The 24,998-nt window shown below is 42.6% G+C and overlaps 1 protein-coding gene across 1 annotated transcript in view; it reads right to left on the reverse strand.

Moving 5' to 3' along the window:
- The window catches only part of EML6 (EMAP like 6), a gene marked incomplete at its 5' end in the record, with an annotated part of 256,971 nt that overhangs the window by 32,712 nt on the left and 199,261 nt on the right, over positions 1–24,998 (reverse strand). The window contains 5 exons of the mRNA XM_080936006.1: positions 5,468–5,644; positions 7,128–7,216; positions 15,952–16,083; positions 16,255–16,419; positions 17,543–17,684. Of these exons, the coding sequence (XP_080792132.1) occupies positions 5,468–5,644; positions 7,128–7,216; positions 15,952–16,083; positions 16,255–16,419; positions 17,543–17,684 (705 nt within the window). The remainder of the gene's footprint in view (positions 1–5,467; positions 5,645–7,127; positions 7,217–15,951; positions 16,084–16,254; positions 16,420–17,542; positions 17,685–24,998) is intronic.

Here is a 24,998-nt window from a genome sequence, read left to right on the forward strand (position 1 = left end):
AAAAAAGCTCTGGGAACGAGAAGACAACCAGACAAGCCAACAGGCAGGTGATATTTCCAAGAGCTCTGTGCGCCACAAAACTACTGTCCTCTTCTGACTTCTGAAGGCAACTGTCCTCATGTATACACACACATACTTTAAAAAATAAAAATATGTTAGAAGAAGAGAAAGAAACACAACTTAAACAAATGACCTTTTCAAGACATTTTGCAAGGAAGGTTTATAACTGTGAAATGAATGTAATGGGAATATTTTGCCAAGCGAAGAACAATGCCTTAGATGTGCCTAGTAGCTCAGGAAAAACAATCAAACAAACAAACCCACAGTGGTAAAATGACCAAGCAGACTATTTAAGATATAGTAGCTGAAATGGAACTTGTAGGGAGAGCATTGTGTGGCAGGAGTAAGAACTACAGGCATGATGTCTGAAGCAGGGTTTCATTACACAGCCCAGGCAGACCTTACATTAATACACTCCAGGTCAGCCTATCGAGTGTTAGGATTACAGGCACGTAGCACCACCTCTAATTCTGGCGGCTTCTTTTATAGCTCACTAACTGTGTCAGACAGTGCTCCATGCTCATCCAGACTCACCTCTGTAAAGCCCCATCTTCAAACACAGTCACAGTGGAGTCAGGCTACCGTGTGTTTGGAGGGAGGATACATTCAGTTCTTAATAGTGAATTTGTTCAACAGACACATAGCACTGGAGGAGCAACTATACCATTCCACACAGTGCGCACCAATTGGGTAAAGGAAGTGAGTTAGAAAAACTAGATTAAAAACATAATAAGGGAACTAGGCATGGTGGTACAAACCTGTACCAGTATGTGGAAGGCAGAAGCAGAAGAAATACAGCAAGTTCAAGGCCAGCCAGATATATGGGCAGTGAGTGAGGTGGAAAAGAAGATTTAATATCCAAGAGTAATACCCAATTATCCAGTGGACTGGAGTTCTAATCTTGGCACCCATGTTACGCACTCAAACAACCTTTAACTCAGTTCCAGGAGATCTAAAGTTCACTTTGTGGTCTCTGAGGGTATTTGTTCTCATATACACAGATGATTTTTAAAATAATAAAAATTGAAACAGAGGAAGACAGAGACAGGGGGAAGGGTATAGGGGACGGACATATGGACTGGAAAAGACATTTTTGCAGAAGTGAAAAGAACAGCCAGGCACAGAAAGCCTGAGAACTTCACTCACCATGACCACAGTGAGATAGCACCATGTATGTCAGAAAAAATGGCTGCCCCAAGGACAAGAGAACAAGTGTTTGGGAGGGTGTGTGGGAAGGGGGTTACTGTTGGTGAAATTGATGCAGCACCAAGGAAGACAGTATGAGGGCTTGTCAAACCTACAGGACAGACTATGCCTTCTACCTCCTATGTCAAGGTTGTGATGACTAAAACCAGTGCTGCACCAGCCAGGCACAGACCACTGACCCTTAGATCTGACTTCTGTTGAACTGTGTGAGTTCCTTATGTTTTGGATACTAATCCTTTATTGGATACTAGGAATGTGTTCTGTCACTTGGGTGGCTTTTTTAAAAAACATGTCATTGATTATTTCTGTTGTTGTAGTTTAGTGTAGTCATACTTGCTTATTTCTGCCCGTGTTTAGTTTTAGTTTTGGGATAATATCTAAGATTCTTCCCTGGAACTCTGTAAGGCAGAAGAGCACAGCTTCAAATGACTGTCCCAGGCATCTTGCCTGGTCAGGCTGGAGAAATGGCAGATAAACTTCCTAGAACAAGAATAAAATCCAATAGTACCACAAGTGTTCAGCTGAGTATTTCTTAAACCTTGAGTCTACTAAAACCAAGGTATCACAATTAGAAAAAAATGTCCTAAAAGCAATTTCATTTTAAATGAAGAGTGGAGGGCTGAGGAGAAGACTCAGCCTGCATCAGTGAGGACTTAAGTTTGGATCCCTGGTGCCCAAGTCAAACATCTGGGCATGGTGAGTGAAAACAGGTAGGTTTCTGGAGCTTGCTAGTTAGTGACTCTAGTAAGTTCTAGGCTTAGGGCAAGGCCCTGACTTGCAATTAAGGGAGAGGCCTGGAGATATGACTCACAAGTTAAGAACACAGGCTGCTCCTCCTGAGGACCCAGGTTTGATTCCCAGTACCTACACATTGGCTCACAACATCTATAATTCCAATTCTAGGGGGCTGGATGCCCCCTGGCTTCCCGGCTTCTAAGGACATGAACATGGCACCTAAATATATATGTAGGCAAAACACCCATGCACCAAGGTTTTTGTTTTTTAAATTAAAAACAACGGGTAAAGTGACAGAGGAAGACACCTGACATTGACCTCTGGTCTCCACATGCAAGCATGTATACATGCACAACACACACACATTAAAAACTTAAGAAGTAGAAAAATCAAGAAGAATGGCTGCTGACAATTGAACTCTGATCAGGCAAGGCTGGGAAGTGGGGGAGGGAGCGATGTCTACACTGGGCACAGCCACTAGAAAAGGCTCCTGACAATGGTCTAATAACAAAGAAATAAAGCAAAAAGCATCCCAAGGATCTGAAGTGGGTGCTGAAAGAACTCATGTGTTTGATTTTAAATGTGCTAGTTTTTTTTATAAACCTTGGTTTCAGTAAAAACAAGAAAAATAGACAAAAATTAAGAAGACCTCTTGGATAGTATATTAATAGACAGTAAATTTGCTTATTTTCTCTTTCAAAGAGAATGTCCTTCAAAGCAGAAGGGGTAAAACAGGCTGTGATTCCATGTCACGGTCAAATGTAATCACAAAGAATGTTGCTGGCAGTTGAGGAATTTAGAAATCAGAAGAGCTGGAATCACAGTAAGAAGGCTACTCCACCCAACAAAACAAACAGTAGGCATTGGGAAATGTGGATTCATGAGCTGGTGAAAGAGGAGTTCAACAAGGGTTCAGAGAGGAACAGGAACCCATGGGACCAATTCCATGTTTTCTATTGGGTAGATCATTAGCAGAGACTGGAGACAACCGAGGCACAATAAACACAGATTTCATGTGGAATGGACACTCATGAGGGTGGTCTGGCACTGGTGTTTGGCTGTTACCTCTTTACATGGTGTAGAAATAACACGAAACCAAGATGGCGTGGTACTGGAATAGAGAATGCGTTTCAAAGGCATTTAAAAGATGTGAGTGGGACAGATAAGATAGATAAGATAAGCACTTTCTTGGTATAGATATAAAGAACTATAACCAGATTTTAGAAACTAAATTCTGCAAGTCCAGGCTGGGAACACTTCTGAGAAAGAGAGCTACATGCATGACTCAGCCATGGTTTCAACTCAACTGGTGCCATTTTAATTTTATTCAATAAACTATAAAATCAAAAATAAAGAAGCTAATAGTCCAGGTGCCCTGTGAACTAGCCAGTCTTCACCTGAAGCAATGGTTCACCTCTAAGTAGCTAAAGAAGATACCGATAATATTAGCATAGAGGGAGAGGCCACTAGGTAGAAATCATGGCTCATGGGAAATGGTTGAAGGAAGCTCAGGGATGCCTAGACACGGGGAGCTGAGCCTACGGGATGCAACCTTCCTATATGCAAAGGCGGTTAGAAGACTGGAAAAATGTGTCAATGATCAGGAGGCAGAGTGCAGGCTACAAACAGGAGTTCAGCTCAGAGTAGTCATGGCTATTACCAACAGAAGCTGATGGGGTGGGGTCAATGGCATCTGCTGCAGAGCACAAAGGAGTCTGAGACCTAGGGAGGCTCCCAAGAGTGAGAAGGGTAAGAAAGGCGACACTGGCAGAGAAGGAGTCTACAGAGCCCATAGTAGCTCAGGGAAGGAAAGATGGAGCCAACCAGAGTGGAGAATGATGAATTTACACCCTTCAATGTCATCCCAATTAGCAGACTACAAGCACAAAGGCCCTTGCTATGAGCCCTGGGGCTGCTAGCTCATCAACAGGGAGATGTGCTTCAGCCTGGAGTTTCCACAGAAACAAGGCAATATCCAACAGGAGTGGCCAGCCCCCAGCAAAGAACACTACGTCTGCAGTCTGTGCAACTTGCCCTGCTGGGACACAGAAAGTGCAAACACCACTTTCTACCAGCTCAACAGTCCTGCCAACACTGGGGGTGGCGCAACCGCGGTGGTGCTTATCTGTAGGCTACAAACACAAAGGTCCTCAGAGGGGCTTACCGAGGGCAGAGAGGTGTGTGGCAACCAGGTGCTTACACAAACCTACAACAGCAGGACACACACACACACACACACACACACACACACACACACAGTGACACACTGCAGTTTCCAATGCCACTACCATGAATAAGACAGAGAAGTGAGATAGAGGAACTCAGTGGTGAGTGGACAGTGGAGGGAGGTGGAACTACAGGCACCACATCGGTGACAGATGTGAGAAGGCTACCGTGGACTGGGGAACATGTAGTTGTAGGGTACGGCTCATGCGGTGTGCGGCAGCCTGGAACTTGTGCAGACTCAGCACTCAAAATCCTCTGTGCACCCTCAGGATTGCCCTGGCTCTGAGCAATGACAGGATGTCTGGGACGAAGAACAGTTTCTTTTCTGGATTGGACCACCTTGAAAGATCTCTCTGGTCCATGCTGCCCCTGGAGGCCATGTATGTCTGAAGCCTGTGCTACTCATAAAGGTCAGGTAGATATTTGTAGTCTGTGCTACCACAGGAAGCCATATTAGTGTCTGTTGTCTGGGTTGCCTCTGGAATCCATGTTGATGTGGGTGGCCTGTACTGTTGCCCGAGACTATGTTGATGCCTGTGGTTCATGATGTCACCAAGGCCATGTTTGGGTCTGTGGTCCTATTGCAGCTGGGGGCTGTGTTGGTGTCTGTGGGCTGTGTTACCAACAAAGTCCAGGCTAATGTTCATGGTCTGTGCTGCTTCCCAAGGTCACGCTGATGTTCAGAGGCTGGGCTGCTGCCAGAAATTATATTGGTATCAGTGGTCTGTGCACTGCCACAGAAACCATGTAGAAGTCCATGATCTGGGCTTCTGCTGATTGTAAGGGCAAAGAAGCTACTTTTGCATTGGTATTGATGACAACAATCTCACGATTGAGAAAGAGGGACATAGAAGGTTTCTGTGACAACCTCTACTACCCCAGCCTCCCAAAAGTAACAGCCTAGACAGGAAGCTACTGAAGAGAATGCTTACAAATTGTGACAAGGATGCTGATGTGTAGCTCTCCACAATTGATAGCTTCTGACAGGGATGCAGGAAGGGAAGGACTTAGTTTTCTTTAACGGGTTCGACCACAGTATTTGGGGACCACTATATCATGAGAACTTCACTAAACTCATCCACTTAAAAACAACATGAGAGGAGTTTCTACACAACATTGCAGAAGCAATAAATACATTTCTGGCTGTTTATGCATCCAAATAAAATAACCATTCAGATACAACAAGTGTTTTAGGTAACTAATGGAACAGATGAAATCTATAGCAAACATACAACATTACCTTAACAGGATATGAAAAAAGCTTCACAAAACCAAAGTCATCCCCAGTGGCTAAGAGGGAACCATCTTTGGTAAGACTGGCAGCATTGACATCGGTCACGTCGCTGTGAGCAGGCCAGATTCCTTCACAAGTGTGCCCCAGGACACAGGTCCACGTGTCCCATTCTATCTTCTCAATCTGCAGAGGATGAACAGTGCAATCATTTCCTACAACCTCATTTCTTTATGTTTTATTTAAGAGGGATTATTTTTCGAAGGACACACTTTGGGACAACAGACATTTGTACTGGGCGATGAGATACTCCAATTTTTGTTGTCTGTCTGTCTTTTTCTTTTCATGAGCCAGGGTCTAATTCTGTAGCCCCAGCTGGCCTTGATATGTGCTAACATTACAAGTGCTAACATTATAGGGGCACAAGAATTGTATCCAGCAACTGAATTGCATACTTAAAACATCGTTTCTCAATAAGCAAACAGTACTGTCAGATATACTCACATGTCTTTCATAGACCAAAGGCATACTTTAGAATTATGGAACTCTGACCGTAATAAAGGTTTGTAAGATTTTAACTAGATTTTTAATCACTATACAGTTTATGAACTAGATCAGATATTTTCAGCGCACTGCAGGTAGCCATGTTTAACAGCATGCCTGGTCTTCACCCCTTGGATGCCAGTATTACATGGACAATGATAAATGTTCTTGGGGGGAAATTGCTTCTGGGTAGGAATTATTGAGCCAGTGGGTGAGCTCACACGCTACAATGCATGTGAGGAGGTCAGACAGTAACTGTGGAGCGCTTCTCTCCTTCCACATGCTACAATGCATGTGAGGAGGTCAGACAGTAACTGTGGAGCGCTTCTCTCCTTCCACATGCTACAATGCATGTGAGGAGGTCAGGCAGTAACTGTGGAGCGCTTCTCTCCTTCCATGGTGACATTTCTGAACTAAACTAAGACTGACAGTCTCAGGAGCCGGTTCCAGACTCTACATTCTTCATAGGCCTGATCTTAGTTATTGAAAAATTACTTATGGGGCAAAGGGCATAGGGAAGACATGGGAAAAGAAAATGGTTTGACCTTGGACTAGTTGGACTTCTGTCTCAGAGGGCATCCTTAATTATCATTATGGATAATATTGATTATTATTACAAATGAACTCTCTGAAAGCACCTAAACAATTTACAGTGGTAAAAAGCACTGCACAAAATGGCATGATGAGGGGAGGGGAAACATGCTGCCCAGGTAGTTAGTATACACTGTCCTCAGGAAAACCAAACAGCAGAAACCATCACCATGACATGGTCAGCCTGTGTCCTCCACAGCTAGGAAAACAGGCCAGTGTTTCATATTTAAGAAATTAAAAGGCATATAGATGGTGATCTGTGTTCATAATTAAAATTGACATGTTTGATTAGAACCCACATTTTCAACCAACCATAAATATATATGTCATTTATTTTCATTGGTGTTTTGTTTATATGTTTGTCTGTGTGAAGGGTTCAGATACCCTGGACCTGGAGTTACAGACACATGTGAGATGCCATGTAGATGCTGGGAATCAAGTTCAGGTCTTCTAGAAGAGCAGCCAGTGCTCTTAACCATGGAGCCAACTCTTCAGCTCCCAAATTTCTTTTAAAATATTTATGTAAGGCAGTTACCTCTGACGGCCTTATTGTGTGTCTTCTGCCTCTTGGAGCTTCAAAGAAAAGCTGTTCTTTGGCACCTGAATTAACTTGCAACAATTTCCCTGTTATGGTAGAGATAAATGGTAGGAATAAGAGAACAAATTAAATTGTGCATTTATAATTTTGTTATATGACACTAAGCATAGCTGCCACAATTTTATTCATTTTAGTCTAATTAATCGAGTCTAACATATGCTACACTATTCCAAAAAGCACATAATTATCAACACACAACACGGAATCATCCCCAAAACTCTAATTTAAAAAACATAGACCTCATAAAATTTGACTTTGAATGTCTGTCAAATAACAAGAACCAAGTCTGATGTTTACTTGGCAGCACTAAAATGATTTTTTTTAAAGATTTATGTATTTTTATGTGCATTGATGTTTTGCCTGAATGTATGTTTGTACAAGGGTGCCAGATTCTCTGGAACTGGAGTTATAGACAGTTGTGAGCTGCCATATGGGTACTGTGAACTAAACCCTGGTCCTCTGGGAGAGCAGCCAGTGCTCTTAACTGCTGAGCCATCTCTCCAGCCTCAAGGTCTAAATTTACAAAATAAAATTTCCATTCATTTTCTCCACCGCCATATATTAAGAGGTAAAGGCGAACAGCCTGTCATGAGTCTGACATCAGAAGTGAGATTCACATGGGAACTGTATTTACTTAGTTCTAAATTCTAAATCTGTCTTTCAATTAGGGACACACAAAGCAAGTTACAAATACTGACCCTTCCAACGTTATCTGAAAACGTTAAAAGGAGAAAAAGGCTGTCCTGAAACAATTGAGCAACTGGCCTTTCAGCCATCCCAATATACAACCATGGTCTCATCACCGATGTTGAAAAAGATTCAGCTTCCAAATTCTCCTCCTATGAGGACAGCAAGTCTTCATGACTGGTAAATGTCATATGTTGGAGGATGGTGTCTATTATTTTTCTGCAATGGTTTAATTATGAAAAATTTCAATCAGGCTTGGACATGAGAACAGTTTGTAGAACCACCATGTGTCCATGGTCCAGCTTCGAGCTCACTTGATTCAGGACCCTCTATTGATTGTCTCAGCCCAGAATTCATGCATTAGCTCAGTGAATAATTTACATAAAATGCTATTTCCCCTTTCCCCTACAACTGTGTATCTAGGAATTTTGAGGTACTCCTGAAAAAAAATCAGTACCCAAAGATTCCTCTGTGGTTTGCATGTATATGGTTTGTATGCTATCTGTAACATTGTTTACATAGTCTGAACTGAGGAAGGTCTAAGTAAGTGTTTTTAAATGATAAACTAAGAAATGAGGCTCTCCAGTCTCTTCACTGCTGATATTAATAGTTTCTTATTTGGTAACTTATCACATGACGGGGCAGGGGGCACACAGACTTTGAGGCTCGAAGGATCTGAAAAAGCAGCATGTGAAATAGACAAGCTTTGCAGATTATATGGTAAATAGGAGAATGAAGAAAAACGAAGCAAGAAATGAAGGTGGTTAAGGGCTCTCTCCTTGCTTAGCATTAGAAGGAAGTGAGTAACCATTACTTTTCTAATGAACTAAACATTATCTGCAAAGAAACTATATTATTAGGACTTTCAAAGATGGCTGTAAAATATGTGGGAAACAGATTATTCAGGCAAGCTATTTTCTGAATGATTTTTGCGATAGAAAGTACTAGACAGTAGGGAAGAGCTAGAATACATAGGCACAGGGCTTATGCTCTAAAATCAAAAATTGACAAATGAGACCTCATAAAATTGCAAAGCTTCTGTAAAGTAAAGGACACTGTCAATAGGGAAAAACGGCAACCAACAGATTGGGAAAAGATCTTTATCAATGCTATATCCGATAGAGGACTAAAATCCAATATATACAAAGAAGTCAAGAAGTTAGACTCCAGAGAATCAAATAATCCTATTAAAAATGGGGTACAGAGCTAAACAAAGAATTCTCAACTAAGGAATACCAAATGGCTGAGAAGCACCTAAAGAAATGCTCAACATCCTTAGTCATCAGGGAAATTCAAATCAAAACATCTCTGCAATTCTACCTCACACCAGTCAGAATGGCTAAGATCAAAAACTCAGGTGACAGCAGATGCTGGGGAGGATGTGGAGAAAGAGGAACATTCCTCCACTGTTGGTAAGGTTGTAAGCTGGTACAACCATTCTGGAAATCAGTCTGGTGGTTCCTCAGAAAATTGGGCATAGTACTACCTGAGGACCCACCTATACCACTCCTGGGCATATACCTGAAAGAAGCTCCAACATCTAACAAGGACACATGTTCCACCATGTTCACAGCAGCCTTATTCATAACAGCCAGAAGCTGGAAAGAACCCAGATGTCCTTCAACAGAGGAATAAATACAAAAATTGTGTACAATTAAAAACAATGACTTTATAAAATTCCTAGGCAAATGGATGAAACTAGAAAAATATCATCCTAAGTGAGGTAACCCAGTCACAAAAGAACACATGGTATGCACTCACTGATAAGCAGATACTAGCCCCAAAAGCTCAGAATACCCAAGAAAAAATTCACAGACCTTAGGAAGCTCAAAAAGAAGGAAGGCCAGAATGTGGATGCCTCAGTCCTTCTTAGAAGGGAGAACAAAACACTCACGGGAGGAAATACAGGGACAAATAGTGAAGCAGGGATTGAAGGCAAGATCATCCTGAGACTGCCTCACCTGGAGATCCATCTTATAGGCAGCCACCAAACCCAAGCACTATTGCTGATGCCAAGAAGTACTTACTGGCAGGACCCTGATATGGATGTCTCATCAGAGGCTCTGCCAGAGCCATACTGATACAGATGAGGATGCTTGCAGCTAACCATCAGACTGAGCACAGAGACTGCAATGCATGAGCTAGAGAAAGGACTGAAGGAGCTGAAAGGGTCTGCAACCTCATGGGAAGAACAACAATATCAACCAACCAAATCCCCAAAGCTCCCAGGGACTAAAACACCAACCAATGAGTACACATGGAGAGACCCATGGCTCCAGTTGTATATGTAGCAGAAGACAGCATTCATTGTCTGTCATCAATGGGAGGAGAGGTCTTTGGTCCAGTGAAGGCATGTTTTTCCAGTGTAGGAGAATGCCAAGGCGATGAGGTGGGAGTGGGTGTTAGGGAGTGGGAGCATCTTTATGGAAGCAAGGGGAAGGGAGAGGGAAAATGGGAGGGAAGAAAGGGAATAACATTTGAAATGTAAATACAGAGACTATCCAATAAAAATGATAAAGAAAGGAACACACATGGTATGCACTCACTGATAAGTGGACATTAGCCCCAAACCTCAAAATACCCAAGAAACAATTCACAGATAATATGAAGCTCAAGAAGGAAGACCAAAATGTGAATGCTTCATTCCTTCTTAGAATGGAGAACAAAATACTCATGGGAGGAAATACAGGGACAAAGAGTAGAACAGGGACTGATGAAAGGTCATCCGGAGACTGCCTCACCAGGGGATCCAGGAAATGAGATAACATTTGAAATGTAAATACAGAGAATATCCAATAAAAATGATAATAAGAAAAGAAAGTACTAGACAGAAAACTCAGAGGATTGTAGCTCACATGTCATCTCAATAACTCATTCTACTAATTATGTTTTAAAGACCATAATTTATAATTAATTCTCCATATAGTGAGCTAACTATGTGAGGAACTGAATGCAAGGGAGTTAGAGACTCAAGCAAGACAAGCCCAAGCACTGCCAGAGTCCTGTGGGTGATTAGCTGGCTCACCCTTCCTTAAGAACCACCTCTACTGAAGGTTTAATTCTGGGAGCTGATGCTGGCCGAGGAGGAACCAGGCTCACACTAGGCTAGGCAATCAAAATTCTGTTTCTTTCAGGAAGTTGCCATTAGGGATGCTGAGTCTGTGGGTGTCCAGCTGGGACAAGATGTGGATTTTAGAGCTGAGAGTAACATTTGGGGGCAACTGAGACTGGGCAGCATGCAAATGAATTGTCTTCTCTTCTTCTTCCTCCTCCTCCTCCTTCCTCTTCCTTCCCTCCTCCCCCTTGTTACTTTCTCAAGATAGCCCTGGCTGTCCTGGAAGTCCCTCTGTAGACCAGGGTGGCCTGGAACTTTGGGGTTCGCCTGCCTCTTCCTCCCAAGTGCTGGGATTAAAGGTGTAAGCCACCACTGCCTGGTTTCAGTTCATTCTTAAAGCCAGTTCCTTGGGTATTGTTTCCTGGTCATGGAGGCTATGAGCATTTTAGCTCTCTCAATAAACTCATCTTTCATCATTACTTTAAATTTGAGCCAGTTTGAGTGGGCTTCTGGGCCTTGCAAGATATAATATGAATTTAAAACATTTAAGAAATCATAATTAAAACACTGATAAGTGGATATTAGCCCAAAAGCTCAAAATACCTAAGTTACAATTCACAGATCACATTAAGCTCAAGAAGAAGGATGACCAAAGTGAAGATGCTTCAGTCCTTCCTAGAAGGGGGAACAAAAATATTCACAGGAGGAAGTACAGAGATAAAACTTGGAGCAAAGACTGAAGCAAAGGCCATCCAAGACTGCTCCATCTGGAGATCCAGCCCATATATCACTACAAAACCCAGACAATATTGCTAATATCAAGAAGTACATGCTGACAGGAGCCTGACATAGCTGTCTCCTGACAGGCTCTGCCAGATCATGACAAATACAGAGACAGATGCTCACAACCTACCAATGAACTGAGAATGGAGTCCCCAAAGGAGGAGTTAGAGAAAGGATTGAAGGAGCTGAAGGGGTTTGCAACCCCATAAAAACAACAATACCAACCAACTAGAACTCCCAGGGACTAAACCACCATCCAAAGAGTACACATGGACAGACACATGGCTCCAGCTGCACATGTAGCAGAGGCTGGCCTTGTTGGGCATCAATGGGAGAAGCCATTGGTCCTGCCAAGGCTTGATGCCTCATTGTAGGGGAATGTCGTCAGGTTGGGGAGGTGAGAGGGAGTGGGTTGGGGAGACCCCTCATATAAGCAGGGAGAGGAGGATGGGATAGGGGGTTAATGGAAGGGAAACTGGGAAAGGGGATAACATTTGAAATGCAAATAAAAAATATCCAATAAGAATTATTCTTAAAAAAACCCCATAATTATGAGTACGTATTTTCTTCATTATTTTAATTATTACACAAAGAAACATTTAGGTCACCATTTTTTTCCTTCCCTCTGTTCTCTGCTTGCTGTGCATTTGTTTTCTTTGCTTTCTCTTCCTATTCCTGCCCACAAGTGCTTGTACACACACACACACACACACACACACACACACACACACACACACACACAAATATGCCTACACCCCCCTGCCCCAACACACTGAAATCTTAGGGCAAAGAGCAGAAGCAAAGACGAAAAAAATCTGCACTTTTCATCCATATATTATTGCCCCAAATAATAGAAACTGAATTTTTTCAGAACTCACATTTTTATCACTAGAAAAGCCTGCTCACACAGAAAACAGAACTGAAAAACAAAACAAGCAAGCAAACCAACCAAACCAAAAAAAAAAAGTGTCCTCATTGCTAAGGAGAGAAAGCCAGTCAGTCACATAGAGCAAACGTCACATGCATTAGCCTGGTCGCCACATCTTACAAGTCAGGATAATTCCAGAATTGTACTATATAAATCAAACCAACTACTATATGAACCAAATCAGTGCCAGGCTATTTGCTGTGCTAACAGAAATGAAGTGCCCCGTGAGAACTCTTTTGTTGATTGCCTAAGATCATACAGTCCTACTGTTTTTAGAAATGAACTTTCGCTATTTAGAATAAATCCTGTATTTTGTCTCTCTGTGTATTCTTTTCTCCAGTGTTCCGTGCGTGAGCTTTCATTTTGGGCACTGATGTTCCCGCAAAAGCAAATGAGCTCCGGTTGCCATGGGCACGAGGGCTGCTGGAGCTGAGGCTGTGCCTGTGCCTGCGCCTATGCTTACACCTACACCTACGCCTACGCCATCCTCACCCCTGCTAAGCCAGCTGGCTCTAGCAAATGTGTTCACTATTTCTTTTGAGATGAGAGGAAAGAGCAAACTCCTGCATCTAAATGTTGCTCTTTACTCCGTCCGTGTTCTGGGGCGGGGGTCTCTCTGCTATTAAAAGCCAGGCGGTCTTGGGGAACATGGCACTTTCCTGAGCTGTAGCACCTAGGGACCTGGCATATCTGGATGACAAAGAGTTGACAGCTGATGGGACTGTAGTTAAAGTAGGTATAGGTGCACCTGCTCCTATTCTCTGGATGACATAGACTTTAGAGATAACACATACTCTATTATATTCTTCAACTATAGGGACCACGGGGTCCGCTCTTATTCTCGAGATGGAGTCAATTTTAGAGATCACACGTATTCTACTCTACTCTCAAGCTGTAGGGACCACTGGTCTGACACCTTCACCTGACTGAAGGATCTTTTAGAAAGGGAGGTCAGTGCTCTCCTCTCCATTTCCAAGTGATGGCTCCGTTTTGAGGTACTTTATATGACCCCCTCTGAATGCTCCCCCTCTCCCATAGCAACAACATTGCCAACAGTCCTAGTGACCATATGATCCACCTCCTTCATTTCTGGGCATATACCCAAGGTACTGAAAACATGGTCTTGGAAAGATACTTGTGTACCCAGATCCATGGCAGCATTGTTCTTAGTAGCAAAAGTATGGAGGCAACCTACATATGCATCAACAGAAACATGCAAGCAAAATGTGGGACAGATACATAGCCAGCTCTCATCTGCCTTAAGAAGGGAATTCTGACACAGCCACCGCACAGATGGTCCCGAGGACACTGTGTGGAGGGAAATGAGGTAGTAATGGGAGGGCAGTGCTGTGTGGTTTCACTAAGATGAGGTACATAGAGAAGTTAATTGTAAAAGGAAGAAAGTTAATGTTTCTAGCTACTGTGTGCTGGGTAGACAATGCTAGTCTCACAAGAGAAAGTGAGTTCTAGAGGTGGGTAATGATAGTGACCATACAACAATGAGACTATGCTCCGTGCTTGAACTGGCATCATTTATAATAGTAACATGCTTATATATTTTGCATGTGGAATTCCTTTAAAATCTTCCAAATAAAAATTTCATACATCCTAATTTTCTATTGCCCCCTCACTTCCAGTATAATGGCTGAAGGGTTTCATTCTGTTAACAGTGACTGGGGAAGTGAGTCAATGTTCCACGTAACACACAGTATGTGGTGATGTGTGTGGTGGGTTCAGAACAGTCATCTTACACACAGAGAGAAGGAATAGGGACATCACTGCTTTCTTGAGTCTTTTAAGACAATAGAGCAGAGAATACAAAAGAAGGGGGTGCTAAGAAGGGGGTCAAGGTCCCACTTGACCCTTGGCCTCACCAAGGTAAGGTGAGTCAAATCGCAGTGATCCTGCCTGACCACAGATCCCATCTCATGCCCTGACTTTGTCTGTCTGACCTGCAAGCCAGGGACACTTGTCTGATTTCTCTCTGCCCTTGTTGGGACTGGCACCTTTTACAATAAGTCATACATTTTCCTTTCTTCTGACTGTACTGCAAAAACTCTTGGAAGCAATAAAACTCAAGTAAGTTCAAATTCTAGTGTAGCACAGCTAAACATCTGCCTGACCCCATCTGTGACTATCTCAAAAATACTTAAAATAGGGTATTATTTATTAAATAAATATAACTAATTAAATATTAAATAAAAATACCGGAGTCTCTGCAGGAACCTCTTCCTGGGTCAGACTCTGGCCACCTCTCTGACTTTTTATCAGTAGGTTTTGGGAATGCCCCATTAGAAATAATATGCAGTTACCCAGCGCCTCCAGAACAAACTCAGCATGAGTGTGATGGAAGAGTCCCTTTGACTCTGTCCTAGTCTGGCTTTCCACATTCCTTTCTTCCTGCTCAGCCAAGTGTTCCTCACCTCTTCTTACTCACTGGTCCTCTGCCTCTCCAGCTCAGCACCATGTTCCCTTTGCTGGGAGACCTCCTTCTTAATTTTGCTATCTGGTGAACCTACAAAGGCATCTTGAATTTCCCTTGGAACTCTCTCCTCAGAACAAACCCAGCACTTGCTGTTTTCCTACTACAAGAGATGATGACTTCTTTGTAAGTGAGGATTCTGTCCATTCCCAAATGCTTGCTCCAGTCTCTTAGCATCAGCTAAGTCTCCAGACAGGATCTAATGGTGACCCGTTGTGTAGCCCTTATAGGGACTCAGAACTTTCATCCCGTTCCTAAGTCATTGTGCTCTTACATTCTTTAAGAACTAGCCGATTTCACTTCCTAAATTATAAGGTTTACAGAGAAGATAAGCCATACCTTACTTCTAGATCCATGCTTTCTGACTTAAGACTTTGCAAATGGTAGATGCTGGATGTTTTAAATATACAGGCCTTCATGATTTTATGAAAGTAACTTGGAGGATACAAAGGGGAAGCTGGGGGCTTTAGAGAAAGATAAAGATAAATTCAGGTGAGCTAATATAGCTTTCTATCTCTGCCAACAGCTGATTGAGATGTTGGGGGCTAAATTCCTTGAGGCAGAGTCCTGGTCAGGAAGGATGAGTAACTCAACACATCTTGAGCCCCAGTGGCTTCAATTAATAATAAGATGCTCATGGAATAGAAAAGAATCTCAGAATGTTAACAGTCACCACTCCTGGGCTGTCAGGTTACCCTGGACTGTTGGGTTAGCCTCATACACTGCTATGGGTCTTCTTCCTGTTTTCCACTAAAACTCAATGCCATTCTTTCTGAAAATGATGCATGGGTTTAAGTTTTATCTTAAAAACCACAATCTGTTTTACCTCTAGAGTCCCAGTCAATGTGTGTGATGTAACTAGAAGCTCCTTTACAGATGCCAACCCTCTTGCTTGTAAGCACGTTGTAAATATCCACGAAGTTATCATGGGATGCCACAGCAAGGTATTTTCCTGTATCTATAGAGACAAGTATGTAGTTAACAGCAGCACAGTAACAGAACACAAGTTCACAGAACACATGTAACAGAACTTAAGATTTCGAGGTGGGAGAAAGTTCAAAGAAACTTTTAGAACAGTCTATTTTTATATAAAAATGGTCTTAAGATTGCTATTTTTAAAAAGCATTACTGCCATCTTCACCTTTTGAAAATTTTATGTCAGAGATCATTTCTTTTCTGTGATGGAAGGAGAGCATGTCTTCCACAGTGTCAGCATTCACCACCAAGAAACTTCCGTCATTCAATCCAACAGCTAAGGCTTTCCCATCAGGGGAGAAGGCACAGCATCTTCCTCCTACAAAAGGATCCAAGGGAATCACAATTGGGCACATAGCTGGTGAGTAAAGCAGTTGTAGACACAGGCAAAATAAGCGTGTGTCTATTACATGCTTACTCATGTTTAGGCCTTTAGCACCATTACCCAGGTGGGAATTAAAAGGTCATCACTGGGGACTAGTGAGATGGATACGTGGGTATGCAAGCCTGACAGTTTGAGTTTGAACCTGAGAACCCACGGTAGAAGGAGAGGACCAACTTCCAAAAGTTGTCTGTAGACTTCATGTGTGTACAAATATATAACATAATAAATGTGTATTTTTAAATCTTTGAAAAATAGCATAATTTAAATGTCTTTGACCAGGATAGGGTTGGCAAGACTAGTTGGTTGAACTGTCTGCTCCTCCAGACACCTCCTGAAATGCTACCATCTTAGACACTCCACCAACCACTCTGTCCTTTGTCTCTTAAAGGCCAGGCCTTACAAGGTGGCAAAGCATTCCTGGTCATTTCTTTAAACCCTACCCACCCTTTCATAGAGAGTCCTATTTTTAGATCCTTCTCAAATTATCTGAGTAAGCAGGCCAGGTGCTGCTGGGACTCCTTTCAGAACTTGTCTGTATCTGATTCTAGACATGAGACGGTGCTCTGTCTCACAGAGGTACTCAAGAAGTATTTGCTGAACTGTTACCTCCTGGCAGATGTCTATACTGTGTGCAGATGTTCAACACACATTTATGACATCAATTATTGTTTTCTACCAAACTGACCTTTTATTTTCCATAAATTCTGGGGTCTGTTAGTCATAGATATAATTAATGGTTTTCTCTGTTTTGTTTTTATAAGCTGACACACTCCAGTTCTCAATGAGAAGAGAACATACCCCAGGGGACCAGCACCTGTGCAGTTCAAGCAAACGGAATGGAGCTGGAACAGTCTGAGATCAGACCAACCTTCTGGAAAGTCTTCCTGCACTCTTAAGTGTTACTGCACGGTGAACTCTGAATTCCTTTGCTCATATTTTTGGAATTGAAACAGGTGCTCTCCTTAAACAGTGGTTGAATGAGTGAGCAAGTGAATAAACACAACGTGGTCTGCTGTCTGTGAACAGACACCTTTACCTGTGAGGAGATGTCATGTACCTTTTTTAAGTTTCCGCACTGCCAGCATGCGGTGCTGAGAGGATAACTCCCAGATCCGAAGTGTTCTGTCATCACTTACTGTGGCACAGATGGGCAGGAGGGGGTGTGCTGCCAGCCCCCACACTTCTCCTTCCATGTGTCCCTGTGAGAGAGGAAACAAGACAAAGTAAACCCATGCTTTCTGCCCAGACCCTTTCAGTCTGTGCTGAGAGTGCCTTGACAGATGAACACAAAAATAAACAGCTCCCTTCAGCCAACATGACCACATTACGTCATTTCTTACATATGACCTTAAAGCTAGGTGTTGCTGAGACAAATCATTCTTTCAGAAAGTAAAGCATAGGACTCACTGCTTATGGGTTTATAGCATGAGAGACATTTTCCCACCTAGCAATGAAAATCCAGGTAAATGGTAAACTTTCCACCCCTCATCCTTGTTGTGTGTGTGTGTGTGTGCACATAAGGATGATTAACTATACAGTGTTTCTGTTCTTTATGTGTGGAGGTTGAGGTTAACATTGGCTGTCTTCTTTAATTGCTCTTTACCTTATGTTTTGAAAAAGGTCCCTCAGTGATTTAGCAAGGCTGGCTGACCAATGAACTTCAGGAAAATACCTGTCTCTGCCCATCTCCAGCCTTGGAGTTAGAGGTGCATGGCACTATACCTAGATTTTTAAGTGGGTACTGGGGATCCAAAATACAGGCCAAAACTCTATCTGGACAAGTCTACCTGTTACACTGACTCACTTTCCAGCCACAAGATCACTAGATTTCTGCATTCAACAAGGGCTGATCAGTGAATTTCCTCTCTTGGGCAGTGTAAATGCTCCTGTAGTGGTCCAAGGTCCCTTGACCAGATCACTATCATCACTAACAGGGACCCTGTGTAGTCATTATGGTATCAGGTTGACCATTTTCTTCTGTCTTAGTCAGGGTTTCTATTCCTGCACAAACATCATGGCCAAGAAGCAAGTTGGGGAGGAAAGGGTTTATTCAGTTTACACTTCCATATTGCTGTTCATCACCACAGGAAGTCAGGACTGGAACTCAAGCAGGTCATGGTGCAGGAGCTGATGCAGAGGCCATGGAGGGATGTTACTTACTGGCTTGCTTCCCCTGACTTGCTCAGCTTGCTTTCTTATAGAACCCAGGTCCACCAGCCCAGGGATGGCACCACCCACAATGGGCTGAGACTCTCCCCTTGATCACTAGTTGAGAAAATGCCTTACAGCTGGATCTCATGGAGGCATTTTCTCAACTGAAGCTCCTTTCTCTGTGATAACTCCAGCTTGTGTCAAGTTGACACTAAAACAGTCAGTACACCGTCCTTTTAGACACTTGGGTCACTTACTTGGTTCTGATGGAGTTTTAGAGATCTACCTCTTAGGGTATGGAGTAGCCTTACCAACCTTACCAAACCCTACTACTTAGTTGCATTTTTAGGGGTATTCCTCTCACCCATTCTTATCTAGTAGTATCAATGTGCCCCTTATTATGAAGGAATCTTCTAGCCAAAGTGGGAGCCTCTATTTTTGGCCCCCCACCTGAACTCAAACTCTCCAGCAGCCCCTCTTCTCCTTCTTCTAGTTACCTAACCTACTGGCTCTAACACAGCATTTCCTTGGCCAGCCCATGCCCCCAGGTAGACCCCTGAGTCTGGAACATCCAGAACCCCTTTATTGCTAAACACCATTCCCTCATTGTCATCAGTTACAGGACCCCACCTGGTACATCACCCAAGCTCAGTACCCCCCTCCAGAGCCTCAGAGGACATAGTGCTATCATCTCTGAACTCCTAAGAAAAAAAACTTCTCCATCCTACTTCTTCCCCTTTTAACACCCCTATACTTGAAGTTAAGAAACCCATAGGAACCTTTTGCTTGGTTCAAGATCTCAGGCTCCTTAATTCTGCAGTGGTTCCTCTCCATCCTGTTGTGGCTCTAACTTCTACATCTTCTCTCAGTATTCCCTCAGGGAACACTTATTACTTGGTCTTAGATTTCAAGGATGTATTCTTCTCTATCCCTCTAGATGCCCAGTGACAAAACATCTTTGCCTTTACTTGGACTGACCCAGACATCCATTCTCTACCCAACTCACCTGGACTGTTCTGCTTCACGACTGTTTGGACAGCCCACAACTATTTGGCCAGGCCCTGGCTTCTGACCTACTCTCTTTGTCTCTTCCTAGATCTAAGCTTATTCAATATGTTGATGACATTCTTCTTTGCAATCTCTGTCTAGAGATTAGACAAACCAACACCTCTGCTTTTCTAAATTTCCTGTCTAGCTGATGCTATAAGATCACACCTTCTAAAGTTCAATTGCCCACTCCTCGGGTCATCTAATTGGAACTAACAATTATTCCAGCCCACAAAGGCAGTACCTTAGATACAAAATACCTAATCCTGTCTCCAGCACTCCTCTCTACTAAAGAGGAGATTCTAACATTCCTAGGAATATCTTGCTTTTTATGTTTCTGGGTTCCCCCTTCTTTCCTCTTTCCCTGCCCCTTATATGGAGCAGCAATAGGTCTCACCCAGGACCCCCTTCTCAAACCTATTACTAAGCCCTTTCAAAAGCTCCAACAAACCCTTCTTCAGGCCCCAGCCTTATACTTCCAGAGATAATCTGTCCCTTGTCCCTCTATGTAACAGAAAAAGAAGAATATGTTTCTTCACTAACCAGGACCCTTTTTTGCACCTGTAGTATACTTTTCATAAACATTAGACATGATCATTCAGGGAAGAGCACCCTGCATACAAAGTTTAGCAGATGTTAAACTCTTTTATGTGAGAATTCAACAAACTAATCTTTGGGTTGCCTTTCACCATCTTCTCTCATTACCTGTCATAGATCTTAACTTACAAAGGCTTACAAACTCTATGTCCATCCAGGATTCTTTCTTTTCACTAATAAAAGCACTAACAGAAGGTTCAACACTTACTTTCCAATCATGCACACCTCTCAATATCTCATCTTCTTACTCTACCAAATGCTGTTTACTCCTTATCTCATTCCTGTACTGAAACCTTAAAGAAACTATCACTTCATCCCTCACCCACACAGGAAGGCACATTGCATCAGGCCATCTATACACAGATGGCAGCTTCTTTATATGTGAAGGAGTCCAAAGAGCTGGCTATGCAATCATGTCAGATACAGAGGTGGTTGAGGCGTGAGATCTTTCTTCCTATACTACTAATCAACAGGCTGAATTAATAGCTCTTACCTGTGCCTTTCAATTGACACAGGGACAATCCCTAAACATGTATATAGACTCTTAGGCCATACTAAAAGCCTCTCAACTCCTCACAGATATTAGGATTGTTCGCTGCCAGTCCCACCAGACAGACAATGCTATCATCTCTAAGGGAAACAACTTAGCTGATGAGGCAGCTAGAGCTGTGGCCCTTGGGGGCCTAGACTCATTCCAGCCACCACAAGACATTCTCACACTACAACCCATATCCCCCTGTCACCCCTGACACTCTACAGATTCTGTCCTGTCTTTACCATCTCTTTAACCCTAGCAGCTAAGCCTTTTCTTTGTTAAAACCCACCTACAGCCTACCCCTAAGAACGTGTATTTCTTAAAATCTATAACTGCCTCTTGTCAGACCCCAACTCCAGGTATCATAGCACCCCTTTTCCTACCAACCAGGCTAGAGGTTCCCTTTATGGAACCAACTGGCAACAACTTTACCCACATGCCACTATCAAATGTGTCAGGTACCTCCTGGTATTGGCAGACACCTCAGGGTGGGTAGAAGCATTACCTACCACAAACAAAAGGGCTCAGATAGTCTCTGATATCTTTGTGTGGAGGAGATCTCTTGATTTGGAATCCCAGCCTCCCTACTGTCAGACAAAGGTCTCAAATTCACATCTCGTTTATCAAACCCTACCTAAAGCCCTCAACATCCCTTTGTATTTTCAAATTCCATACCACTCACAGTTTTCAGAAAAAGACAGAATGAACTAACCAGTCCTTAAAAACCACCATTGTCACCCAGATTGAATAAAACTCCTACGGCTGTCCCTTTTCAGTCTACAGGCTCTCCCCAGGTGACCCACTTCCATCTCACCCTTTAAGCTCATGTATGATGACCAGTTCTGACTTGAGGTCTTTCACCCAAACCCTCACCTTTTCCTGATAACCTCCTCACCCCCTTATTCTGTCATCTCCATTCCCTCTGATGAAACTTTACTGACCATCATCTACCACAGCCACACACTATCTCCTGTACACTCCCTGTCAACATTGGAGATCAGGGCCTTCTCTAGACAATTACCCCTCACTCCTTCCCCCTAAATATCAGGGCCCCTTCAAGATAATTCTTGTGACCCCCCACCCCCCAGCTACTAAGCTTCAAGAACTACCTTGTTCTCAATTCCAGAAGAATGAAGCTTCACTTGTACTTGGCCTGACTACTGGATTGGACATGGGTTTCTCCTTCCCCTCATCCTGAAGCTTTCTAAACAGGGTAACCCTTACATATGGAGATTTGAAGTTCGAGAAACTCTTATGACAGGAGCTTCTACCAATTTTAGTTGGGGACTCAATAGCCATCTAGCATAACAAAAGGGAAATTCAAATACTGCCCCTTCTGGCCACTGCCAGGAATAACCATGGGTGTTGCCACAGGAACAGCAGGGCTAGCCACCTCCCTCACCTTGCACCATCAGTCCTCTTCCCAGTTTATCCAGAACCTCCAGCAGGTGGGCCAAACATGCTCTCTCCCCAGACAGATGGATTCCCTGGCAGCAGTGTCACTTTAAACCAACGAGGACTAGACCTTACAGCTGAGGAGTAAGCCTTTGCCTTTTCCTCCAAGAAGAATGCTGTTTCTATGTCAACCAGTTTCAATATAGTAAAGAGCAAACTCCAACAACTCCAAATGCCTCTGATCCATAGACCTTTGAAAACCCCATATGGAAATGGATACTGTCCTTCCTGACTCCTCCCCCCTCCCATCGCCTCCTCTTCTTCTCATTTCTCCACATTTATTATTTGACCCTGCTCCATCCAACTCTTTTTAAGAGAGCTGAAGTCTCTATCGCTGCCTTATCATCACTTTCCTTTTAATTCTTATTTTTGGTTTTTTAAAAATAATTTTTATTAGATATTCTATGTATTCACATTTCAAATGTCATACCCCCTCCCATCCTCCCTCTCCCTCCACTTCCTTACATGAAGGTGCTCCCTCTCCCAATCACCCTCTCCACCTCAGTGCTTTCACATTCCCCTACAGAGGAAAAACATGTCTTCACTGGACCAAAGGCCACTCCTCCCATTGATGACAGACAATGCTGTCCTCTGCTGCGTATGCACGTGGAGCCATGGGTCTCTCCATGTGTACTCATTGGTTGGTGTTTTAGTTCCTGAAAGTTCTGGAGGGTTTCGTTGGTTGATGATGTTGTTCTTCCCATGAGGTTGCAAAACCTTTCAGCTACTTCAGTCCTTTCTCTAGCTCTTTCATTGGGCTCCCAGTGTTCAGTCCAATGGCTAGCTGCAAGCATCCTCATCTGTATTAGTATGGCTCTGGCAGAGCCTCTGATGAGGTATCCATATCAGGTTCCTGCCAGTAGGCACTTCTTGGCATCATCAATAATGCTTGGGTTTGGTGGCTGTATATGGGGTGGATTCCTCAGTGAGGCAGTCTCTGGATAATTTTTTTTCTTCAATCTCTGCTCCTCTATGTGATCTTGGATTTCCTTGAGTGAGTGTTTTGTTCTCCATTCTAAGAAGGACTGAGGCATCCACATTCTGGCCTTACTTCTTTTTGAGCTTCCTAAGGTCTATGAAATTTTTCTTGGGTATTCAGAGCTTTTGGGGGCTAGTCTTTGCTTATCATTGAGTGCATACCATGTGTGTTCTTTTGTAACTGGATTACCTCACTCAGGATGATAGTTTCTACTTTCATCCATTTGCTTAGGAATTTCATGAAGTCATTGTTTCTAATTCCTTAGTTGAGAATTCTTTGTTTAGCTCTGCACCCCATTTTTAATAGGATTATTTGATTCTCTGGAGTCTAACTTCTTGAGTTCTTTGTATATATTGGATATTAGCCCTCTATCAGATGTAGGATTAATAAAGATCCTTTCACAATCTGTTGGTTGCCATTTCGTCCTATTGAAAGTGTCCTTTGCCTTACAGAAGCTCTGTAATTTTATGAGGTCCCATTTGTCCATTCTTGATCTTAAGAGCATTAGCCATTGGTGTTCTATTCAGGAAAATTTCTCTAATGCCTATTTGTTCTAAGTTCTTCCCCACTTTCTCTTTTAATAGTTTCAGTGTACCTGGTTTTATGTGGAGGTCTTTGATCCACTTGCACCTTGCACAAGATAGGAAAGAATCGATTTGCATTCTTCTGCATGCTGACTGCCAGCTGAACCATCACCATTTGTTGAAGAGGCTGTCCTTTTTCCATTGAATGTTTTTAGCTCCTTTGTCAAGGATCAAGTGACCATAGGTGTGTGGGTTCATTTCTGGGTCTTCAATTCTATTTCATTGATCTACCTGCCTGTCTCTGTACCAATACCATGAGGTTTTTATTTTTATTTTTATTGCAGTTGATCTGTAATATAGCTTGAGGTCATGGATGGTGATGCCACCGGAAGTTCTTTTATTGGTGAAAATAGTTTTCACAATCCTAAGTTTTTTGTTATTCCAGATGAATTTACAAATTGCTCTTTCTAACTCTAGAAAGAATTGAGTTGAAATTTTGATGCGGATTTCATTAAATATGTAGATTGCTTTTGGCAAGATGGCCATTTTTACAATGTTGATCCTTCCAATCCATGAATATGGGAGATCTTTTCATCTTCTGAGATCGTCAATTTTCTTCTTCAGATATTTGAAGTTCTTGTCATACAGGTTGTTCACTTGGTTAGTTAGGATCACACCAAGGTGTGTCATATTGTTGTGACTATTGTGAAGAGTGTCATTTCCATAATTTCTTTCTTAGCATGTTTATCCTTTGAGTAGAGGAACACTACTGATTTGTTTGCATTAATTTTATATCCAGCCTCTTTGTTGAAGTTGTTTATCTGCTGTAAAAGTTTTCTGGTGGAATCTTTGAGTCACTTAAGTATACTATCATATCATCTGCAAATAGTGATATTTTGACTTTTTCCTTTCCAATGTGAATCCCTTTGATTTCTTTTTGTTGTCTAATTGCTCTGGCCAGGACTTCCAGTACTATATTGAACAGGTAGGGGGACAGTGGGCAGCCTTGTCTAGTCCCTGATTTTAATGGGATCACTTTAAGTTTCTCTTCTAGTTTTCAAAGTCTCTGTTGAGATGTCTGGTGTAATTTTGATCAGTCTGCCTTTATATGTTACTTGTCCTCTTTCTCTTGCTCCTTTTAGTATTCATTCTTTGTTTTGAACATTTGGTGTTTTGACTATTATGTGTCAGGAGGAATTTTTTTCTGGTCCAATCTGTATGGCAT

Source organism: Micromys minutus (genome assembly GCF_963924665.1).
Source record: "Micromys minutus genome assembly, chromosome: 1".
NCBI lineage: Eukaryota > Metazoa > Chordata > Mammalia > Rodentia > Muridae > Micromys > Micromys minutus.